This window comes from Crinia signifera, chromosome 9, assembly GCF_055691185.1.
Source record: "Crinia signifera chromosome 9, ASM5569118v1, whole genome shotgun sequence".
NCBI lineage: Eukaryota > Metazoa > Chordata > Amphibia > Anura > Myobatrachidae > Crinia > Crinia signifera.
The window spans coordinates 167,120,715-167,141,373 of NC_139225.1; the positions used below are offsets into that span (position 1 = coordinate 167,120,715).

Sequence of the window (20,659 nt, forward strand, 5' to 3'; positions counted from 1 at the left end):
CTCTCATAAATCACATCCTGCTGCACTCTCTCATATATCACATACTGCTGCACTCTCATATATCACATACTGCTGCACTCTCTCATATATCACATCCTGCTGCACTCTCTCATATCACATACTGCTGCACTCTCTCATATATCACATACTGCTGCACTCTCTCATATATCACATACTGCTGCACTCTCTCATATATCACATACTGCTGCACTCTCTCATATATCACATACTGCTGCACTCTCTCATATATCACATACTGCTGCACTCTCTCATATATCACATACTGCTGCACTCTCTCATATATCAAATACTGCTGCACTCTCTCATATATCACATACTGCTGCACTCTGACTGTCACATGCTGCACTCTCATATATCACATACTGCTGCACTCTCTCATATTACATACTGCTGCACGCTCATATATCACATACTGCTGCACTCTCTTATGTATCACATACTGCTGCACTCTGACTGTCACATGCTGCACTCTCATATATCACATACTGCTGCACTCTCTCATATATCACATCCTGCTGCACTCTCTCATATATCACATCCTGCTGCACGCTCTCATATATCACATACTGCTGCACTCTCTCATATATCACATACTGCTGCACTCTCATATATCACATACTGCTGCACTCTCTCATATATCACATCCTGCTGCACTCTCTCATATCACATACTGCTGCACTCTCTCATATATCACATACTGCTGCACTCTCTCATATATCACATACTGCTGCACTCTCTCATATATCACATACTGCTGCACTCTCTCATATATCACATACTGCTGCACTCTCTCATATATCACATACTGCTGCACTCTCTCAAATATCACATCCTGCTGCACTCTCTCATATTTCACATCCTGCTGCACTCTCTCAAATATCACATCCTGCTGCACTCTCTCATATATCACATACTACTGCACTCTCTCATATATCACATACTGCTGCACTCTCTCATATATCACATACTGCTGCACTCTCTCATATATCACATACTGCTGCACTCTCTCATATATCACATACTGCTGCACTCTCTCATATATCACATACTGCTGCACTCTCTCATATATCACATACTGCTGCACTCTCATATGTCACATACTGCTGCACTCTCTCATATATCACATACTGCTGCACTCTCTCATATATCACATACTGCTGCACTCTCTCATATATCACATACTGCTGCACTCTCTCATATATCACATTCTGCTGCACTCTCTCATATATCACATCCTGCTGCACTCTCTCATATATCACATCCTGCTGCACTCTCTCATATATCACATACTGCTGCACTCTCTCATATATCACATACTGCTGCACTCTCTCATATATCACATACTGCTGCACTCTCATATGTCACATCCTGCTGCACTCTCATATGTCACATACTCCTGCACTCTGACTGTCACATGCTGCACTCTCATATATCACATACTGCTGCACTCTCTCATATATCACATACTGCTGCACTCTCTCATATATCACATACTGCTGCACTCTCATATGTCACATCCTGCTGCACTCTCATATGTCACATACTCCTGCACTCTGACTGTCACATGCTGCACTCTCATATATCACATACTGCTGCACTCTGACGGTCACATGCTGCACTCTGACGGTCACATGCTGCACTCTCATATACTGCTGCACTCTGACTGTCACATGCTGCACTCTCATATATCACATACTGCTGCACTCTGACTGTCACATGCTGCACTCTCATATACTGCTGCACTCTGACTGTCACATGCTGCACTCTCATATACTGCTGCACTCTGACTGTCACATGCTGCACTCTCATATATCACATACTGCTGCACTCTCATATACTGCTGCACTCTGACTGTCACATGCTGCACTCTCATATATCACATACTGCTGCACTCTCATATACTGCTGCACTCTGACTGTCACATGCTGCACTCTCATATACTGCTGCACTCTGACTGTCACTTGCTGCACTCTCATATACTGCTGCACTCTGACTGTCACATGCTGCACTCTCATATACTGCTGCACTCTGACTGTCACATGCTGCACTCTCATATATCACATACTGCTGCACTCTGACTGTCACATGCTGCACTCTCATATACTGCTGCACTCTGACTGTCACTTGCTGCACTCTCATATACTGCTGCACTCTGACTGTCACATGCTGCACTCTCATATACTGCTGCACTCTGACTGTCACATGCTGCACTCTCATATATCACATACTGCTGCACTCTCATATACTGCTGCACTCTGACTGTCACATGCTGCACTCTCATATATCACATACTGCTGCACTCTGACGGTCACATGCTGCACTCTGACGGTCACATGCTGCACTCTCATATACTGCTGCACTCTGACTGTCACATGCTGCACTCTCATATATCACATACTGCTGCACTCTGACGGTCACATGCTGCACTCTCATATATCACATACTGCTGCACTCTCATATATCACATACTGCTGCACTCTGACTGTCACATGCTGCACTCTCATATATCACATACTGCTGCACTCTGACGGTCACATGCTGCACTCTCATATATCACATACTGCTGCACTCTGACTGTCACATGCTGCACTCTCATATATCACATACTGCTGCACTCTGACGGTCACATGCTGCACTCTCATATATCACATACTGCTGCACTCTGACTGTCACATGCTGCACTCTCATATATCACATACTGCTGCACTCTCATATATCACATACTGCTGCACTCTGACTGTCACATGCTGCACTCTCATATATCACATACTGCTGCACTCTCATAAATCACATCCTGCTGCACTCTCTCATATATCACATACTGCTGCACTCTCATATATCACATACTGCTGCACTCTCTCATATATCACATCCTGCTGCACTCTCTCATATCACATACTGCTGCACTCTCTCATATATCACATACTGCTGCACTCTCTCATATATCACATACTGCTGCACTCTCTCATATATCACATACTGCTGCACTCTCTCATATATCACATACTGCTGCACTCTCTCATATATCACATACTGCTGCACTCTCTCATATATCACATACTGCTGCACTCTCTCATATATCAAATACTGCTGCACTCTCTCATATATCACATACTGCTGCACTCTCTCATATATCACATACTGCTGCACTCTCTCATATATCACATACTGCTGCACTCTCTCATATATCACATACTGCTGCACTCTCTCATATATCACATACTGCTGCACTCTCATATGTCACATCCTGCTGCACTCTCATATGTCACATACTCCTGCACTCTGACTGTCACATGCTGCACTCTCATATATCACATACTGCTGCACTCTGACGGTCACATGCTGCACTCTCATATATCACATACTGCTGCACTCTGACTGTCACATGCTGCACTCTCATATATCACATACTGCTGCACTCTGACTGTCACATGCTGCACTCTCATATATCACATACTGCTGCACTCTCTCATATTACATACTGCTGCACGCTCATATATCACATACTGCTGCACTCTCTTATGTATCACATACTGCTGCACTCTGACTGTCACATGCTGCACTCTCATATATCACATACTGCTGCACTCTCTCATATATCACATCCTGCTGCACTCTCTCATATATCACATCCTGCTGCACGCTCTCATATATCACATACTGCTGCACTCTCTCAAATATCACATCCTGCTGCACTCTCTCATATTTCACATCCTGCTGCACTCTCTCAAATATCACATCCTGCTGCACTCTCTCATATATCACATACTACTGCACTCTCTCATATATCACATACTGCTGCACTCTCTCATATATCACATACTGCTGCACTCTCTCATATATCACATACTGCTGCACTCTCTCATATATCACATACTGCTGCACTCTCTCATATATCACATACTGCTGCACTCTCTCATATATCACATACTGCTGCACTCTCATATGTCACATACTGCTGCACTCTCTCATATATCACATACTGCTGCACTCTCTCATATATCACATACTGCTGCACTCTCTCATATATCACATACTGCTGCACTCTCTCATATATCACATTCTGCTGCACTCTCTCATATATCACATCCTGCTGCACTCTCTCATATATCACATCCTGCTGCACTCTCTCATATATCACATACTGCTGCACTCTCTCATATATCACATACTGCTGCACTCTCTCATATATCACATACTGCTGCACTCTCATATGTCACATCCTGCTGCACTCTCATATGTCACATACTCCTGCACTCTGACTGTCACATGCTGCACTCTCATATATCACATACTGCTGCACTCTGACGGTCACATGCTGCACTCTCATATATCACATACTGCTGCACTCTGACTGTCACATGCTGCACTCTCATATATCACATACTGCTGCACTCTGACTGTCACATGCTGCACTCTCATATATCACATACTGCTGCACTCTGACGGTCACATGCTGCACTCTCATATATCACATACTGCTGCACTCTGACGGTCACATGCTGCACTCTCATATATCACATACTGCTGCACTCTGACTGTCACATGCTGCACTCTCATATATCACATACTGCTGCACTCTCATATATCACATACTGCTGCACTCTGACTGTCACATGCTGCACTCTCATATATCACATACTGCTGCACTCTCATAAATCACATCCTGCTGCACTCTCTCATATATCACATACTGCTGCACTCTCATATATCACATACTGCTGCACTCTCTCATATATCACATCCTGCTGCACTCTCTCATATCACATACTGCTGCACTCTCTCATATATCACATACTGCTGCACTCTCTCATATATCACATACTGCTGCACTCTCTCATATATCACATACTGCTGCACTCTCTCATATATCACATACTGCTGCACTCTCTCATATATCACATACTGCTGCACTCTCTCATATATCACATACTGCTGCACTCTCTCATATATCAAATACTGCTGCACTCTCTCATATATCACATACTGCTGCACTCTGACTGTCACATGCTGCACTCTCATATATCACATACTGCTGCACTCTCTCATATTACATACTGCTGCACGCTCATATATCACATACTGCTGCACTCTCTTATGTATCACATACTGCTGCACTCTGACTGTCACATGCTGCACTCTCATATATCACATACTGCTGCACTCTCTCATATATCACATCCTGCTGCACTCTCTCATATATCACATCCTGCTGCACGCTCTCATATATCACATACTGCTGCACTCTCTCAAATATCACATCCTGCTGCACTCTCTCATATTTCACATCCTGCTGCACTCTCTCAAATATCACATCCTGCTGCACTCTCTCATATATCACATACTACTGCACTCTCTCATATATCACATACTGCTGCACTCTCTCATATATCACATACTGCTGCACTCTCTCATATATCACATACTGCTGCACTCTCTCATATATCACATACTGCTGCACTCTCTCATATATCACATACTGCTGCACTCTCTCATATATCACATACTGCTGCACTCTCATATGTCACATACTGCTGCACTCTCTCATATATCACATACTGCTGCACTCTCTCATATATCACATACTGCTGCACTCTCTCATATATCACATACTGCTGCACTCTCTCATATATCACATTCTGCTGCACTCTCTCATATATCACATCCTGCTGCACTCTCTCATATATCACATCCTGCTGCACTCTCTCATATATCACATACTGCTGCACTCTCTCATATATCACATACTGCTGCACTCTCTCATATATCACATACTGCTGCACTCTCATATGTCACATCCTGCTGCACTCTCATATGTCACATACTCCTGCACTCTGACTGTCACATGCTGCACTCTCATATATCACATACTGCTGCACTCTCTCATATTACATACTGCTGCACTCTCATATATCACATACTGCTGCACTCTCATATATCACATACTGCTGCACTCTCTTATATATCACATCCTGCTGAACTCTCTCATATATCACATTCTGCTGCACTCTCTCATATATCACATCCTGCTGCACTCTCTCATATATCACATCCTGCTTCACTCTCTCATATATCACATACTGCTGCACTCTCTCATATATCACATACTGCTGCACTCTCATATTTCACATACTGCTGCACTCTCATATATCACATACTGCTGCACTCTCATATATCACATACTGCTGCACTCTCTCATATATCACATACGGCTGCACTCTCTCATATATCACATACTGCTGCACTCTCTCATATATCACATACTGCTGCACTCTCATATATCACATACTGCTGCACTCTCTCATATATCACATACTGCTGCACTCTCTCATATATCACATACTGCTGCACTCTCATATATCACATACTGCTGCACTCTCATATATCACATACTGCTGCACTCCGACTGTCACATGCTGCACTCTCATATATCACATACTGCTGCACTCTCTCATATATCACATACTGCTGCACTCTCTCATATATCACATACGGCTGCACTCTCTCATATATCACATACTGCTGCACTCTCATATATCACATACTGCTGCACTCTCATATATCACATACTGCTGCACTCTCATATATCACATACTGCTGCACTCTCTCATATATCACATACTGCTGCACTCTCATATATCACATACTGCTGCACTCCGACTGTCACATGCTGCACTCTCATATATCACATACTGCTGCACTCTCTCATATATCACATACTGCTGCTCTCTCATATATCACATACTGCTGCACTCTCATATATCACATACTGCTGCACTCTCATATATCACATACTGCTGCACTCTCTCATATATTTATTTATTTATTTATTTGCAGTTTCTTATATAGCGCAGCAGATTCCGTTGCGCTTTACAATAGTAAACAGTGATAAAACAAACTGGGTAACAACAGACAGACATGGAGGTAGGAGGGCCCTGCTGCAAGCTTACAATCTATAGGGATATAGGAGGGAAACACAAGGACAGGCACCAGTAATAGCATAGCAGTCCCAACAAGTTACAAGTCCAGAAGGGAAGCTATATAATACATAAGTGCCTCAGAGGGTTATGCGTGTAGAACTTAAATATGATAGGCTTGCCTGAAGAGGTGAGTTTTCAGGGAACGCTTGAAAGTTTGGAGGCTAGCGGAGAGTCTAATTGTGCATGGAAGGGCATTCCATAGGATGGGAGCAGCCCGATGAAAGTCCTGTAATAGTGAATGGGAGCTAGTGATCCGCTCAGATGAGAGACGCAGATCTTGTGCAGAGCGGAGTGGTCGAGATGGGAGATATTGTGTGATAAGTGCAGAGATATATGCTGGTGCAGTATGGTTAATAGCTTTATATGCAAGTAGAAGTGTTTTATATTGAATACGGTAATATACAGGCAACCAATGGAGGGACTGGCAGAGCGGATCAGCAGACGATGAGCGTCTTGCAAGGAAGATCAGCCTAGCAGCAGCATTTAAAATGGATTGCAGTGGTGAGAGTCTGTTCTTGGGAAGTCCAGTTAGGAGACTATTGCAATAATCAATGCGGGATATAATGAGTGCATGGATAAGAGATTTAGTAGTGTCTTGTGTGAGATACGGTCGTATTTTGGATATGTTTTTTAGATGCATGTAACATGATTTGGAGACAGATTGAATGTGGGGAACAAAGGACAGGTCAGAGTCGAGGGTGACCCCTAAGCAACGAGCTTGTTGGGTAGGGTAGATTGTCGAGTTGTCAACAGTGATGGAGATATCAGGATGGTAACTGTTCTTAGTTGGCGGGAATATCAGTAATTCAGTTTTGGAAATATTGAGTTTGAGTTGGCGAGAAGACATCCAAAGTGAGATGGCAGAGAGACATTCAGAGACTCGGCCCAAAACCACTGGTGACAACTCTGGGGTTGATAGATAGATTTGAGTATCATCCGCATATAAGTGATACTGAAATCCGAAGGAGCTGATTAGTTTGCCAAGCGAGGAGGTATAGATTGAGAAAAGCAGAGGACCTAAGACTGAGCCTTGCGGAACTCCGACTGACAGAGGTAGTGAAGAGGAAGTAGAGTCAGAGAAGCGAACAGTGAAAGAGCGATCAGATAGGTAAGATGTGAACCAGGAAAGGGCTGTATCATTAAGACCTAGGGAGTGTAGTGTTTGTAAAAGGAGAGTGTGATCCACAGTGTCAAACGCAGCAGAAAGATCTAGAAGAATAAGCAGTGAGTAATGGCCTTTAGACTTAGCTGTTACCAGATCATTAACCACTTTAGTCAGTGCTGTCTCAGTGGAGTGTTGAGAGCGAAAGCCTGACTGAAGCGGGTCTAATAGGGTGTTGGAGTTTAGAAAGTTTGTTAGGCGAGAGTAGACAAGTCTCTCAAGTAGCTTGGAGAGGCATGGGAGCTGAGAGATAGGACGATAGTTAGAGAGAGAGTTAGGGTCAGAGTTGTGTTTTTTCAGAATGGGAGTAATCGCTGCATGTTTGAGCAGAGACGGAAAAGTACCAGTAGCAAGAGAGAGATTGCAGATTTTAGTTAAGGTTGGAATAAGCACAGGAGATAGATTTTTAATGACTTGTGCAGGTATAGGATCAAGAGGAGAGGTAGTAGAGTAGGAGGATAAGAAGAGTGCGGATACTTCCTTTTCATTTGTGGGCTCAAACGAAGAGAAAGTGCCAGAGGGTTCAGGTGTGGCAGAAAGAGGGTTAGAGATTGTGGAGCATACCATTTCATCTCGGATGTTATCAATCTTGTCCTTAAAGTAGGAGGCAAGTTCTTGTGCACTGATGGTAGCCGGTGGGGGAGGAGGGGGAGGGTACAGAAGAGACTTAAATGTGTTAAAAAGTCGCCTAGGGTTGGTGGCATGAGAAGAGATGAGAGATTGGTAGTATGTTTGTTTGGCCGTGTCCAAAGCATTGCAGTAGGAGTGGTAGCTAGTCTTATATGTGAGGAAATCAGTAATATTACGAGATTTACGCCATTGGCGTTCAACTTTACGTGACTGATTTCGTAGTTGTCTTGTTGTGTTGGAGTGCCACGGTTGGCATCTAAGCCTACGTGGGGTATAATGGGTAGCTGGAGCCACTTCATCAAGGGCTGTTTCAAGAGTCTCGTAGAGGTGGGAAACAGCAGAGTCAGGAGAGGTAAATGTAGAAATTAGTGAGAGCTGTTGTTGCAGGGAGGTGGAAAGTTGTGGAAAATTAATAGCATTAGTATTTCTGCGGGTTAGAGTAGGCTTGCATGATTTCTGTGTCAGTGAGCTTGAGGTAATGGAGGAGAGTGAGAGAGTAATGAGATTGTGATCAGAGAGAGGGAAGGGAGTGTTAGTAAAATCAGAGACTGAGCACAGCCTGGTGAAAACGAGGTCAAGGCAGTGGCCTTCCTCATGAGTAGCGGCGTCGGACCACTGGGAGAGGCCAAGAGAGGAGGTTAGAGAGAGGAGTTTGGAGGCATGCAGAGATGGTGGACTGTCAATAGCAATGTTGAAGTCACCCAGGATGATAGTGGAGATGTCAGAGGATAAGAAATGGGGGAGCCAGGCAGAGAATTCTTCCAGAAATTTAGATTTGGGAAGCCCTGGTGGACGATAGATAGCAGCAACACGCAGAGAGAAAGGGGAAAAAACCCTAATGGAGTGTACTTCAAATGATGTAAATGTGAGTGAAGGAACTGGTGGGAGAACTGAGTATGTGAAGTCTTGTGACAGTAATATACCAACTCCACCTCCTTTACAGTTACCAGGCCTGGAGGTGTGAGTGAAGTGGAAACCACCATGTGACAGTGCTGCAGGCGAGACCGTGTCTGATTGTGTGAGCCAGGTTTCTGTAATTGCCATCAGATTGAAGTTGTGGGAGATGAAGAGGTCATGGATGGATGTTAATTTATTGCAAACAGAGCGTGCATTCAATAGGGCACATGTAAGTTGTTTGGTGTGTGGTGGGAGGCATGTGATATTTATGAGGTTAGCTGAATTTCTAGGCTTAGAAGCCATTAAATCTGGGTGGGTCAGGTGGTTGGGGCCTGGATTAGGTGATATGTCCCCAGCTAATAAGATTAGAAAGGAGAGATAGATATAGGTGGATGATTGTGGTTTTTTGTATTGGTGATAGGATGTGGATGTGAAAGTACAAGTAGAGAAGTAATTAAAGAGCTCATGAGTGTTTAGAAGAGGGGAGTGCATAATGGAAGAGGCAATGTGTACAGAGTGGTGAGTGTCAGGGAGATTATAGGATGGTTGAAGTTTGGTAAGTATGCCATGTAATGAAATGAGAAGTAGCATTGTGGTGAGCATGATGTGATAGTTTGTCTGTTGGTGACCAGGTAAAGGGGAGATTGTTTGAGAAAGTGTGGAATAAGTATAGTATTTACCTTGGTTGATGTTGTTCAATGTTTTTCAACTGTTTTATAACTGTTCTTTATAAGTAAATCCACTTTGTATATTTCCCACTTAGTAATTTCTCAGTTAGAGAACTGCCAGGCAGAGGACTGCCTTCTATATGACCAGATATAGCAGGTCTAATTAAGATAGACTACAGCTGAGGTCACATGACCAGCTAATCAAGGCCTGTGTAACATAAACACTAGCCAAAACATTTACTACAATAAAGTATGCCTCAATGACCACAGCTTCAAACAGGTACAATAAAGACTAGAAACACATTAATAATACAGCATTTGTTATGCAAAGGGCAAAAATACAGATTAGCAGTTATAGTGTTTTATAGACCAGTTTAAATCACATACATGTAATACTGCTGCAGTGGGCTCATAGGGATTTTTGCAGAGCAGAATGCTGCGACTTGTAGAGAAATGGACGTGTACCTAGAGTTTAAAGCAGAAAAAACTGAACTTTTAGAATTTTCATTTTTTGACCAAAACGACAGCCGCGGGGGTTATAAACATGTTGATTTATTTATTTATTTATTTGCAGTTTCTTATATAGCGCAGCAGATTATATATCACATACTGCTGCACTCTCTCATATATCACATACGGCTGCACTCTCTCATATATCACATACTGCTGCACTCTCTCATATATCACATACTGCTGCACTCTCATATATCACATACTGCTGCACTCTCTCATATATCACATACTGCTGCACTCTCTCATATATCACATACTGCTGCACTCTCATATATCACATACTGCTGCACTCTCATATATCACATACTGCTGCACTCTCATATATCACATACTGCTGCACTCTCAAAGGTCCAAAGTACCAACCAATCCCCAATTGTCATTTTGTAAACAGCCGGTTAGGAGCTGATGGGCTGCTACTTAATCCCTCTCCAATGCCTAATACTCCTTCCCTTTGGAGAGAGATACTACTACTAGCTGCACGTTACAGGCTGTGTTTGAAATGAAAACTGCCAGTTTGGGCCGAGAAAGTTGGTAATTTATCTCTCACCAAGCTGTGATCCATCTGGGCCTGAGTACTATACACGGGGGGCAGTGCCATGTACTGAGCAGGTTTCTTCTTCCCCCTTCCCGCAGGACTGTGGCAAGAGAGATGCGCCAACATGTGCAGCACTCCTGAGCACCCACACAGCACTCAGCCCCCCGCCAGGAGAGGAAGAGGAGCGAGCGGGGACCAGGGCAGCAGGAGAGGAAGAGGAGCGAGTGGGGACCGGGGCAGCAGGAGAGGAAGAGGAGCGAGTGGGGACCGGGGCAGCAGGAGAGGAAGAGGAGCGAGTGAGGACCGGGGCAGCAGGAGAGGAAGAGGAGCGAGCGGGGATCCGGGAGAAGCGCTCTCCCAGCCATGTCTAACGTCACCCTGGATGCCTGCAACGTGGACTCAGACCTAGACGGCGTGCTGCCACCATCGCTCTATGCTGTGGTCTTTGTGGTGGGGCTCCCTGCCAACCTCCTGGCACTGTGGGCAGCCTGGCTCCAGGTGCAGAAAGGAAAAGAACTTGGGGTGTACCTGCTGAACCTCAGCCTCTCCGACCTCCTCCTGATCTGTGCGCTGCCCCCCTGGACAGACTACTACTTACGGAGGGACGTGTGGGGTTACGGCCCTGGTGCCTGTCGCCTCTTTGGTTTTATCTTCTATACCAATCTGTATGTGGGCGCTGCCTTCCTGTCCTGTGTGTCCGCTGACCGCTACTTAGCTGTGGCACACCCGTTACGATTCCCCGGTGCTAGGCCCATTCGCTCTGCCACTGCCATCTCTGCCTTGGTGTGGGTATTAGAACTGGCAGCTAATTCCCCGCCCTTGTTCAGGGATGCCATCACCAAGGACCGCTACAACCACACCTTCTGCTACGAGAGCTACCCGCTCTCTGGAAAGGGAGATGCCCTGGCTAACGTGGGGAGGGTGCTTGCCGGATTCTTCCTGCCCTGGGGCATAATGCTGCTGTGTTACGCTGGGCTGCTACGGGCGCTGCGGGGGAGCGCGTCCTGTGAGCGCAGAGAGAAGAGGAGGGTGCGCCGCCTGGCACTGGGGCTACCCTGTGTGGCGCTCCTGTGTTATGGGCCGTACCATGCCCTCTTGCTCCTGCGCAGCCTGGTATTCCTGGTCGGAGGGGGCTCAGCAGCAGCGGGTGAGAGCTGTGCCCTGGAGGAAAGGCTGTTCCCGGCTTACCATGCCTCGCTGGCAATGGCCACCCTGAACTGTCTAGCAGATCCGGCCCTCTACTGCCTGGCATGCCCGGGTGCCCGAGGGGAAGTGGCAAAAGCAATAGGCCGGGTGGTGTCATGGGCAATGGGGAAGGACAGGGCAGGGTGGCGTGGTCGGGTGACAGAAGGCAGAGGGATGGCGGGCCATGGAGAAGAGGTTGGGATGGTGGAGTTGGGCGAGAGAGGGGGCACTTTTATAGTGTAGGGGGGGGGGGGGGGCATCTAGGAGGTTCTTGTTCCAGAAAATAAATAAATCTTCCAATATAACGTGTGTGTTATTACAGGAGTAATGCGTCTGCGGATAGTGCCTGTGCCAGCTAGGAGCGATGTGCTGCAGGAAGAACAATAGGAACGCTCTGTGGACCTGGCTGCCATCTGTGAGCTGAGTCAGTAGCAGAGGAGGTTGGGGCAATCGAGTTACACAGGAACAGCAGAGAGGAGGAGTGTGGGGTACACAGCTGTTACGGGGGGGGAGGGGGGGGGCACACGGGGCCCGGGTCTGCTAATGTACCTAGCACTCAGACGAGAGGAGGAGTGTGGGGTACGCAGCTGTTACGGGGGGGGGGGGGGGCACACGGGGCCCGGTTCTGCTAATGTACCTAGCACTCAGCAGAGAGGAGGAGTGTGGGGTACACAGCTGTTACTGGGGGGGGGGGGGACAGGGCCCAGGTCTGCTAATGTACCTAGCACTCAGCAGAGAGGAGGAGTGTGGGGTACACAGCTGTTACTGGGGGGGGCACGCGGGCCCGGGTCTGCTAATGTACCTAGCACTCAGCAGAGAGGAGGAGTGTGGGGTACGCAGCTGTTACTGGGGGGGGGGGGGGGGGGGGACAGGGCCCAGGTCTGCTAATGTACCTAGCACTCAGCAAAGAGGAGGAGTGTGGGGTACACAGCTGTTACTGGGGGTGGGGGGGCACAACACAGGGCCCAGGTCTGCTAATGTACCTAGCACTCAGCAGAGAGGAGGAGTGTGGGGTACGCAGCTGTTACTGGGGGGGGGACAGGGCCCAGGTCTGCTTATGTACCTAGCACTCAGCAGAGAGGAGGAGTGTGGGGTACACAGCTGTTACTGGGGGGGGGACAGGGCCCAGGTCTGCTAATGTACCTAGCACTCAGCAGAGAGGAGGAGTGTGGGGTACGCAGCTGTTACTGGGGGGGGGGGGGGCCAGGGCCCAGGTCTGCTAATGTACCTAGCACTCAGCAGAGAGGAGGAGTGTGGGGTACACAGCTGTTACTGGGGGGGGGGGAGGTAAAGGGCTGCTAATGTACCTAGCACTCAGCAGAGAGGAGGAGTGTGGGGTACGCAGCTGTTACTGGGGGGGGGACAGGGCCCAGGTCTGCTAATGTACCTAGCACTCAGCAGAGAGGAGGAGTGTGGGGTACACAGCTGTTACTGGGGGGGGGGGGGGGACAGGGCCCAGGTCTGCTAATGTACCTAGCACTCAGCAGAGAGGAGGAGTGTGGGGTACACAGCTGTTACTGGGGGGGGGGGGGGGCAGGGCCCAGGTCTGCTAATGTACCTAGCACTCAGCAGAGAGGAGTGTGGGGTACGCAGCTGTTACTGGGGGGACGGGACAGGTCTGCTAATGTACCTAGCACTCAGCAGAGAGGAGGAGTGTGGGGTACGCAGCTGTTACTGGGGGGGGGGGGGGACAGGGCCCAGGTCTGCTAATGTACCTAGCACTCAGCAGAGAGGAGGAGTGTGGGGTACACAGCTGTTACTAGGGGGGGGGGGGGACAGGGCCCAGGTCTGCTAATGTACCTAGCACTCAGCAGAGAGGAGGAGTGTGGGGTACGCAGCTGTTACTGGGGGGGGGGGGGGACAGGGCCCAGGTCTGCTAATGTACCTAGCACTCAGCAAAGAGGAGGAGTGTGGGGTACACAGCTGTTACTGGGGGGGGGGGGGGGCCCAGGTCTGCTAATGTACCTAGCACTCAGCAGAGAGGAGGAGTGTGGGGTACACAGCTGTTACTGGGGGGGGGGGACAGGTCTGCTAATGTACCTAGCACTCAGCAGAGAGGAGGAGTGTGGGGTACGCAGCTGTTACTGGGGGGGGGGACAGGGCCCAGGTCTGCTAATGTACCTAGCACTCAGCAGAGAGGAGGAGTGTGGGGTACGCAGCTGTTACGGGGGGGGGGGGGGCCCAGGTCTGCTAATGTACCTAGCACTCAGCAGAGAGGAGGAGTGTGGGGTACACAGCTGTTACTGGGGGGGGGGGGGGAGGGCAGGGCCCAGGTCTGCTAATGTACCTAGCACTCAGCAGAGAGGAGGAGTGTGGGGTACGCAGCTGTTACTGGGGGGGGGGGGGGGGGGCAGGGCCCAGGTCTGCTAATGTACCTAGCACTCAGCAGAGAGGAGGAGTGTGGGGTACACAGCTGTTACTGGGGGGGGGGGACAGGTCTGCTAATGTACCTAGCACTCAGCAGAGAGGAGGAGTGTGGGGTACGCAGCTGTTACTGGGGGGGGGGACAGGGCCCAGGTCTGCTAATGTACCTAGCACTCAGCAGAGAGGAGGAGTGTGGGGTACGCAGCTGTTACTGGGGGGGGGGGGGGGCCCAGGTCTGCTAATGTACCTAGCACTCAGCAGAGAGGAGGAGTGTGGGGTACACAGCTGTTACTGGGGGGGGGGGGGGGGGAGGGCAGGGCCCAGGTCTGCTAATGTACCTAGCACTCAGCAGAGAGGAGGAGTGTGGGGTACGCAGCTGTTACTGGGGGGACGGGACAGGTCTGCTAATGTACCTAGCACTCAGCAGAGAGGAGGAGTGTGGGGTACACAGCTGTTACTGGGGGGGGGGGGACAGGGCCCAGGTCTGCTAATGTACCTAGCACTCAGCAGAGAGGAGGAGTGTGGGGTACACAGCTGTTACTGGGGGGGGGGGGGGGGGGAGACAGGGCCCAGGTCTGCTAATGTACCTAGCACTCAGCAGAGAGGAGGAGTGTGGGGTACACAGCTGTTACTGGGGGGGGGGACAGGGCCCAGGTCTGCTAATGTACCTAGCACTCAGCAGAGAGGAGGAGTGTGGGGTACGCAGCTGTTACTGGGGGGGGGGGGGGGGCCCAGGTCTGCTAATGTACCTAGCACTCAGCAGAGAGGAGGAGTGTGGGGTACACAGCTGTTACTGGGGGGGGGGGACAGGGCCCAGGTCTGCTAATGTACCTAGCACTCAGCAGAGAGGAGGAGTGTGGGGTACACAGCTGTTACTGGGGGGGGGGGGGGGGAGACAGGGCCCAGGTCTGCTAATGTACCTAGCACTCAGCAGAGAGGAGGAGTGTGGGGTACACAGCTGTTACTGGGGGGGGGGGGGGGGAGACAGGGCCCAGGTCTGCTAATGTACCTAGCACTCAGCAGAGAGGAGGAGTGTGGGGTACGCAGCTGTTACTGGGGGGGGGGGGGGGGCAGGTCTGCTAATGTACCTAGCACTCAGCAGAGAGGAGGAGTGTGGGGTACACAGCTGTTACTGGGGGGGGGGGGGGAGGGCAGGGCCCAGGTCTGCTAATGTACCTAGCACTCAGCAGAGAGGAGGAGTGTGGGGTACGCAGCTGTTACTGGGGGGACGGGACAGGTCTGCTAATGTACCTAGCACTCAGCAGAGAGGAGGAGTGTGGGGTACACAGCTGTTACTGGGGGGGGGGGACAGGGCCCAGGTCTGCTAATGTACCTAGCACTCAGCAGAGAGGAGGAGTGTGGGGTACACAGCTGTTACTGGGGGGGGGGGGGGGGGGGGGGGGAGACAGGGCCCAGGTCTGCTAATGTACCTAGCACTCAGCAGAGAGGAGGAGTGTGGGGTACACAGCTGTTACTGGGGGGGGGGGGGGACTGGGCCCAGGTCTGCTAATGTACCTAGCACTCAGCAGAGAGGAGGAGTGTGGGGTACACAGCTGTTGGGGGGGGGGACAGGGCCCAGGTCTGCTAATGTACCTAGCACTCAGCAGAGAGGAGGAGTGTGGGGTACACAGCTGTTACTGGGGGGGGGGGGGGGACAGGGCGCAGGTCTGCTAATGTACCTAGCACTCAGCAGAGAGGAGGAGTGTGGGGTACGCAGCTATTACTGGGGGGGGGACACAGGGCCCAGGTCTGCTAATGTACCTAGCACTCAGCAGAGAGGAGGAGTGTGGGGTACACAGCTGTAACTGGGGGGGGGGGGCACAACACAGGGCCCAGGTCTGCTAATGTACCTAGCACTCAGCAGAGAGGAGGAGTGTGGGGTACACAGCTGTTACTGGGGGGGGGGGGGGCGGCACACAGGGCCCAGGTCTGATAATGTACCTAGCACTCAGCAGAGAGGAGGAGTGTGGGGTACGCAGCTGTTACTGGGGGGGGGGACAGGGCCCAGGTCTGCTAATGTACCTAGCACTCAGCAGAGAGGAGGAGTGTGGGGTACACAGCTGTTACTGGGGGGGGGGGACAGGGCCCAGGTCTGCTAATGTACCTAGCGCTCAGCAGAGAGGAGGAGTGTGGGGTACGCAGCTGTTACTGGGGGGGCACACAGGGCCCAGGTCTGCTAATGTACCTAGCACTCAGCAGAGAGGAGGAGTGTGGGGTACACAGCTGTTACTGGGGGGGGCACGCGGGGCCCAGGTCTGCTAATGTACCTAGCACTCAGCAGAGAGGAGGAGTGTGGGGTACACAGCTGTTACTGGGGGGGGGGGGGGGCGGGGGGACAGGGCCCAGGTCTGCTAATGTACCTAGCACTCAGCAGAGAGGAGGAGTGTGGGGTACACAGCTGTTACTGGGGGGGGGGGCGCACACAGGGCCCAGGTCTGCTAATGTACCTAGCACTCAGCAAAGAGGAGGAGTGTGGGGTACACAGCTGTTACTGGGGGGGGGGGGGCACAACACAGGGCCCAGGTCTGCTAATGTACCTAGCACTCAGCAAAGAGGAGGAGTGTGGGGTACGCAGCTGTTACTGGGGGGGGACAGGGCCCAGGTCTGCTAATGTACCTAGCACTCAGCAGAGAGGAGGAGTGTGGGGTGCACAGCTGTTACTGGGGGGGGGGGGGGGGGGGGGGGACAGGGCCCAGGTCTGCTAATGTACCTAGCACTCAGCAGAGAGGAGGAGTGTGGGGTACACAGCTGTTACTGGGGGGGGTCACACAGGGCCCGGGTCTGCTAATGTACCTAGCACTTAGCAGAGAGGAGGAGTGTGGGGTACACAGCTGTTACTGGGGGGGGGGGGGACAGGGCCCAGGTCTGCTAATGTACCTAGCACTCAGCAGAGAGGAGGAGTGTGGGGTACACAGCTGTTACTGGGGGGGGCGCACACAGGGCCCGGGTCTGCTAATGTACCTAGCACTCAGCAGAGAGGAGGAGTGTGGGGTACACAGCTGTTACTAGGGGGGGGGGGGGCACAGGGCCCAGGTCTGCTAATGTACCTAGCACTCAGCAGAGAGGAGGAGTGTGGGGTACACAGCTGTTACTGGGGGGGGGCGGCACACAGGGCCCAGGTCTGATAATGTACCTAGCACTCAGCAGAGAGGAGGAGTGTGGGGTACACAGCTGTTACTGGGGGGGGGGGGGGGGGGACAGGGCCCAGGTCTGCTAATGTACCTAGCACTCAGCAGAGAGGAGGAGTGTGGGGTACACAGCTGTCACTGGGGGGGGGGGGGGACACACAGGGCCCAGGTCTGCTAATGTACCTAGCACTCAGCAGAGAGGAGGAGTGTGAAGTACGCAGCTGTTACTGGGGGGGGGGGGGGATCGGGCCCCAGGTCTGCTAATGTACCTAGCACTCAGCAAAGAGGAGGAGTGTGGGGTGCACAGCTGTTACTGGGGGGGGGGGCACACAAGGCCCAGGTCTGCTAATGTACCTAGCACTCAGCAAAGAGGAGGAGTGTGGGGTACACAGCAGTTACTGGGGGGGGGGGGGGGGGACACAGGGCCCAGGTCTGCTAATGTACCTAGCACTCAGCAGAGAGGAGGAGTGTGGGGTACACAGCTGTTACTGGGGGGGGGGGCGGCACACAGGGCCCAGGTCTGCTAATGTACCTAGCACTCAGCAGAGAGGAGGAGTGTGGGGTACACAGCTGTTACTGGGGGGTGGGGGGGAACGGGGCCCAGGTCTGCTAATGTACCTAGCACTCAGCAAAGAGGAGGAGTGTGGGGTACACAGCTGTTACTGGGGGGGGGGGGCGCACACAGGGCCCAGGTCTGCTAATGTACCTAGCACTCAGCAGAGAGGAGGAGTGTGGGGTACACAGCTGTTACTGGGGGGGGGGGGGGCGCACACAGGGCCCAGGTCTGCTAATGTACCTAGGACTCAGCAAAGAGGAGGAGTGTGGGGTACGCAGCTGTTACTGGGGGGGAAGGGGGACAGGGCCCAGGTCTGCTAATGTACCTAGCACTCAGCAGAGAGGAGGAGTGTGGGGTACACAGCTGTTACTGGGGGGGGGGGGGGGGGTGTCACACAGGGCCCGGGTCTGCTAATGTACCTAGCACTCAGCAGAGAGGAGGAGTGTGGGGTGCACAGCTGTTACTGGGGGGGGGGGGGGGGGGGACAGGGCCCAGGTCTGCTAATGTACCTAGCACTCAGCAAAGAGGAGGAGTGTGGGGTACACAGCTGTTACTGGGGGGGGGCACACAGGGCCCAGGTCTGCTAATGTACCTAGCACTCAGCAGAGAGGAGGAGTGTGGGGTGCACAGCTGTTACTGGGGGGGGGGGGGGGGCACACAGGGCCCAGGTCTGCTAATGTACCTAGCACTCAGCAAAGAGGAGGAGTGTGGGGTACACAGCTGTTACTGGGGGGGGGGCGCACACAGGGCCCAGGTCTGCTAATGTACCTAGCACTCAGCACAGAGGAGGAGTGTGGGGTACACAGCTGTTACTGGGGGGGGGGGGGGGGCACACAGGGCCCAGGTCTGCTAATGTACCTAGCACTCAGCAAAGAGGAGGAGTGTGGGGTACGCAGCTGTTACTGGGGGGGGGGGGGGGACAGGGCCCAGGTCTGCTAATGTACCTAGCACTCAGCAGAGAGGAGGAGTGTGGGGTACACAGCTGTTACTGGGGGGGGGGTGTCACACAGGGCCCGGGTCTGCTAATGTACCTAGCACTCAGCAGAGAGGAGGAGTGTGGGGTGCACAGCTGTTACTGGGGGGGGGGGGGCAGGTCTGCTAATGTACCTAGCACTCAGCAGAGAGGAGGAGTGTGGGGTACACAGCTGTTACTGGGGGGGGGGGGGCACACAGGGCCCAGGTCTGCTAATGTACCTAGCACTCAGCAGAGAGGAGGAGTGTGGGGTGCACAGCTGTTACTGGGGGGGGGGGGGGGGCACACAGGGCCCAGGTCTGCTAATGTACCTAGCACTCAGCAAAGAGGAGGAGTGTGGGGTACACAGCTGTTACTGGGGGGGGGGGGGCACACAGGGCCCAGGTCTGCTAATGTACCTAGCACTCAGCAGAGAGGAGGAGTGTGGGGTACACAGCTGTTACTGGGGGGTGGGGGGGAACGGGGCCCAGGTCTGCTAATGTACCTAGCACTCAGCAAAGAGGAGGAGTGTGGGGTACACAGCTGTTACTGGGGGGGGGGGGCGCACACAGGGCCCAGGTCTGCTAATGTACCTAGCACTCAGCAGAGAGGAGGAGTGTGGGGTACACAGCTGTTACTGGGGGGGGGGGGGCACACAGGGCCCAGGTCTGCTAATGTACCTAGCACTCAGCAAAGAGGAGGAGTGTGGGGTACGCAGCTGTTACTGGGGGGGGGGGGGGGGACAGGGCCCAGGTCTGCTAATGTACCTAGCACTCAGCAGAGAGGAGGAGTGTGGGGTACACAGCTGTTACTGGGGGGGGGGGGGGTGTCACACAGGGCCTGGGTCTGCTAATGTACCTAGCACTCAGCAGAGAGGAGGAGTGTGGGGTGCACAGCTGTTACTGGGGGGGGGGGGGGGGGGGGGAACAGGGCCCAGGTCTGCTAATGTACCTAGCACTCAGCAAAGAGGAGGAGTGTGGGGTACACAGCTGTTACTGGGGGGGGGGCACACAGGGCCCAGGTCTGCTAATGTACCTAGCACTCAGCAGAGAGGAGGAGTGTGGGGTA

At 51.6% G+C, this 20,659-nt stretch overlaps 1 protein-coding gene across 1 annotated transcript in view; it reads left to right on the forward strand.

Moving 5' to 3' along the window:
• GPR4 (G protein-coupled receptor 4) overlaps positions 1-12,834 on the forward strand; it is a 34,108-nt gene extending 21,274 nt beyond the window's left edge. The window contains exon 2 of the mRNA XM_083160677.1: positions 11,505-12,834. Within this exon, the coding sequence (XP_083016803.1) occupies positions 11,770-12,834 (1,065 nt within the window). The 5' untranslated portion in view covers positions 11,505-11,769. The remainder of the gene's footprint in view (positions 1-11,504) is intronic.
• Positions 12,835-20,659: the final 7,825 nt, after the last annotated feature.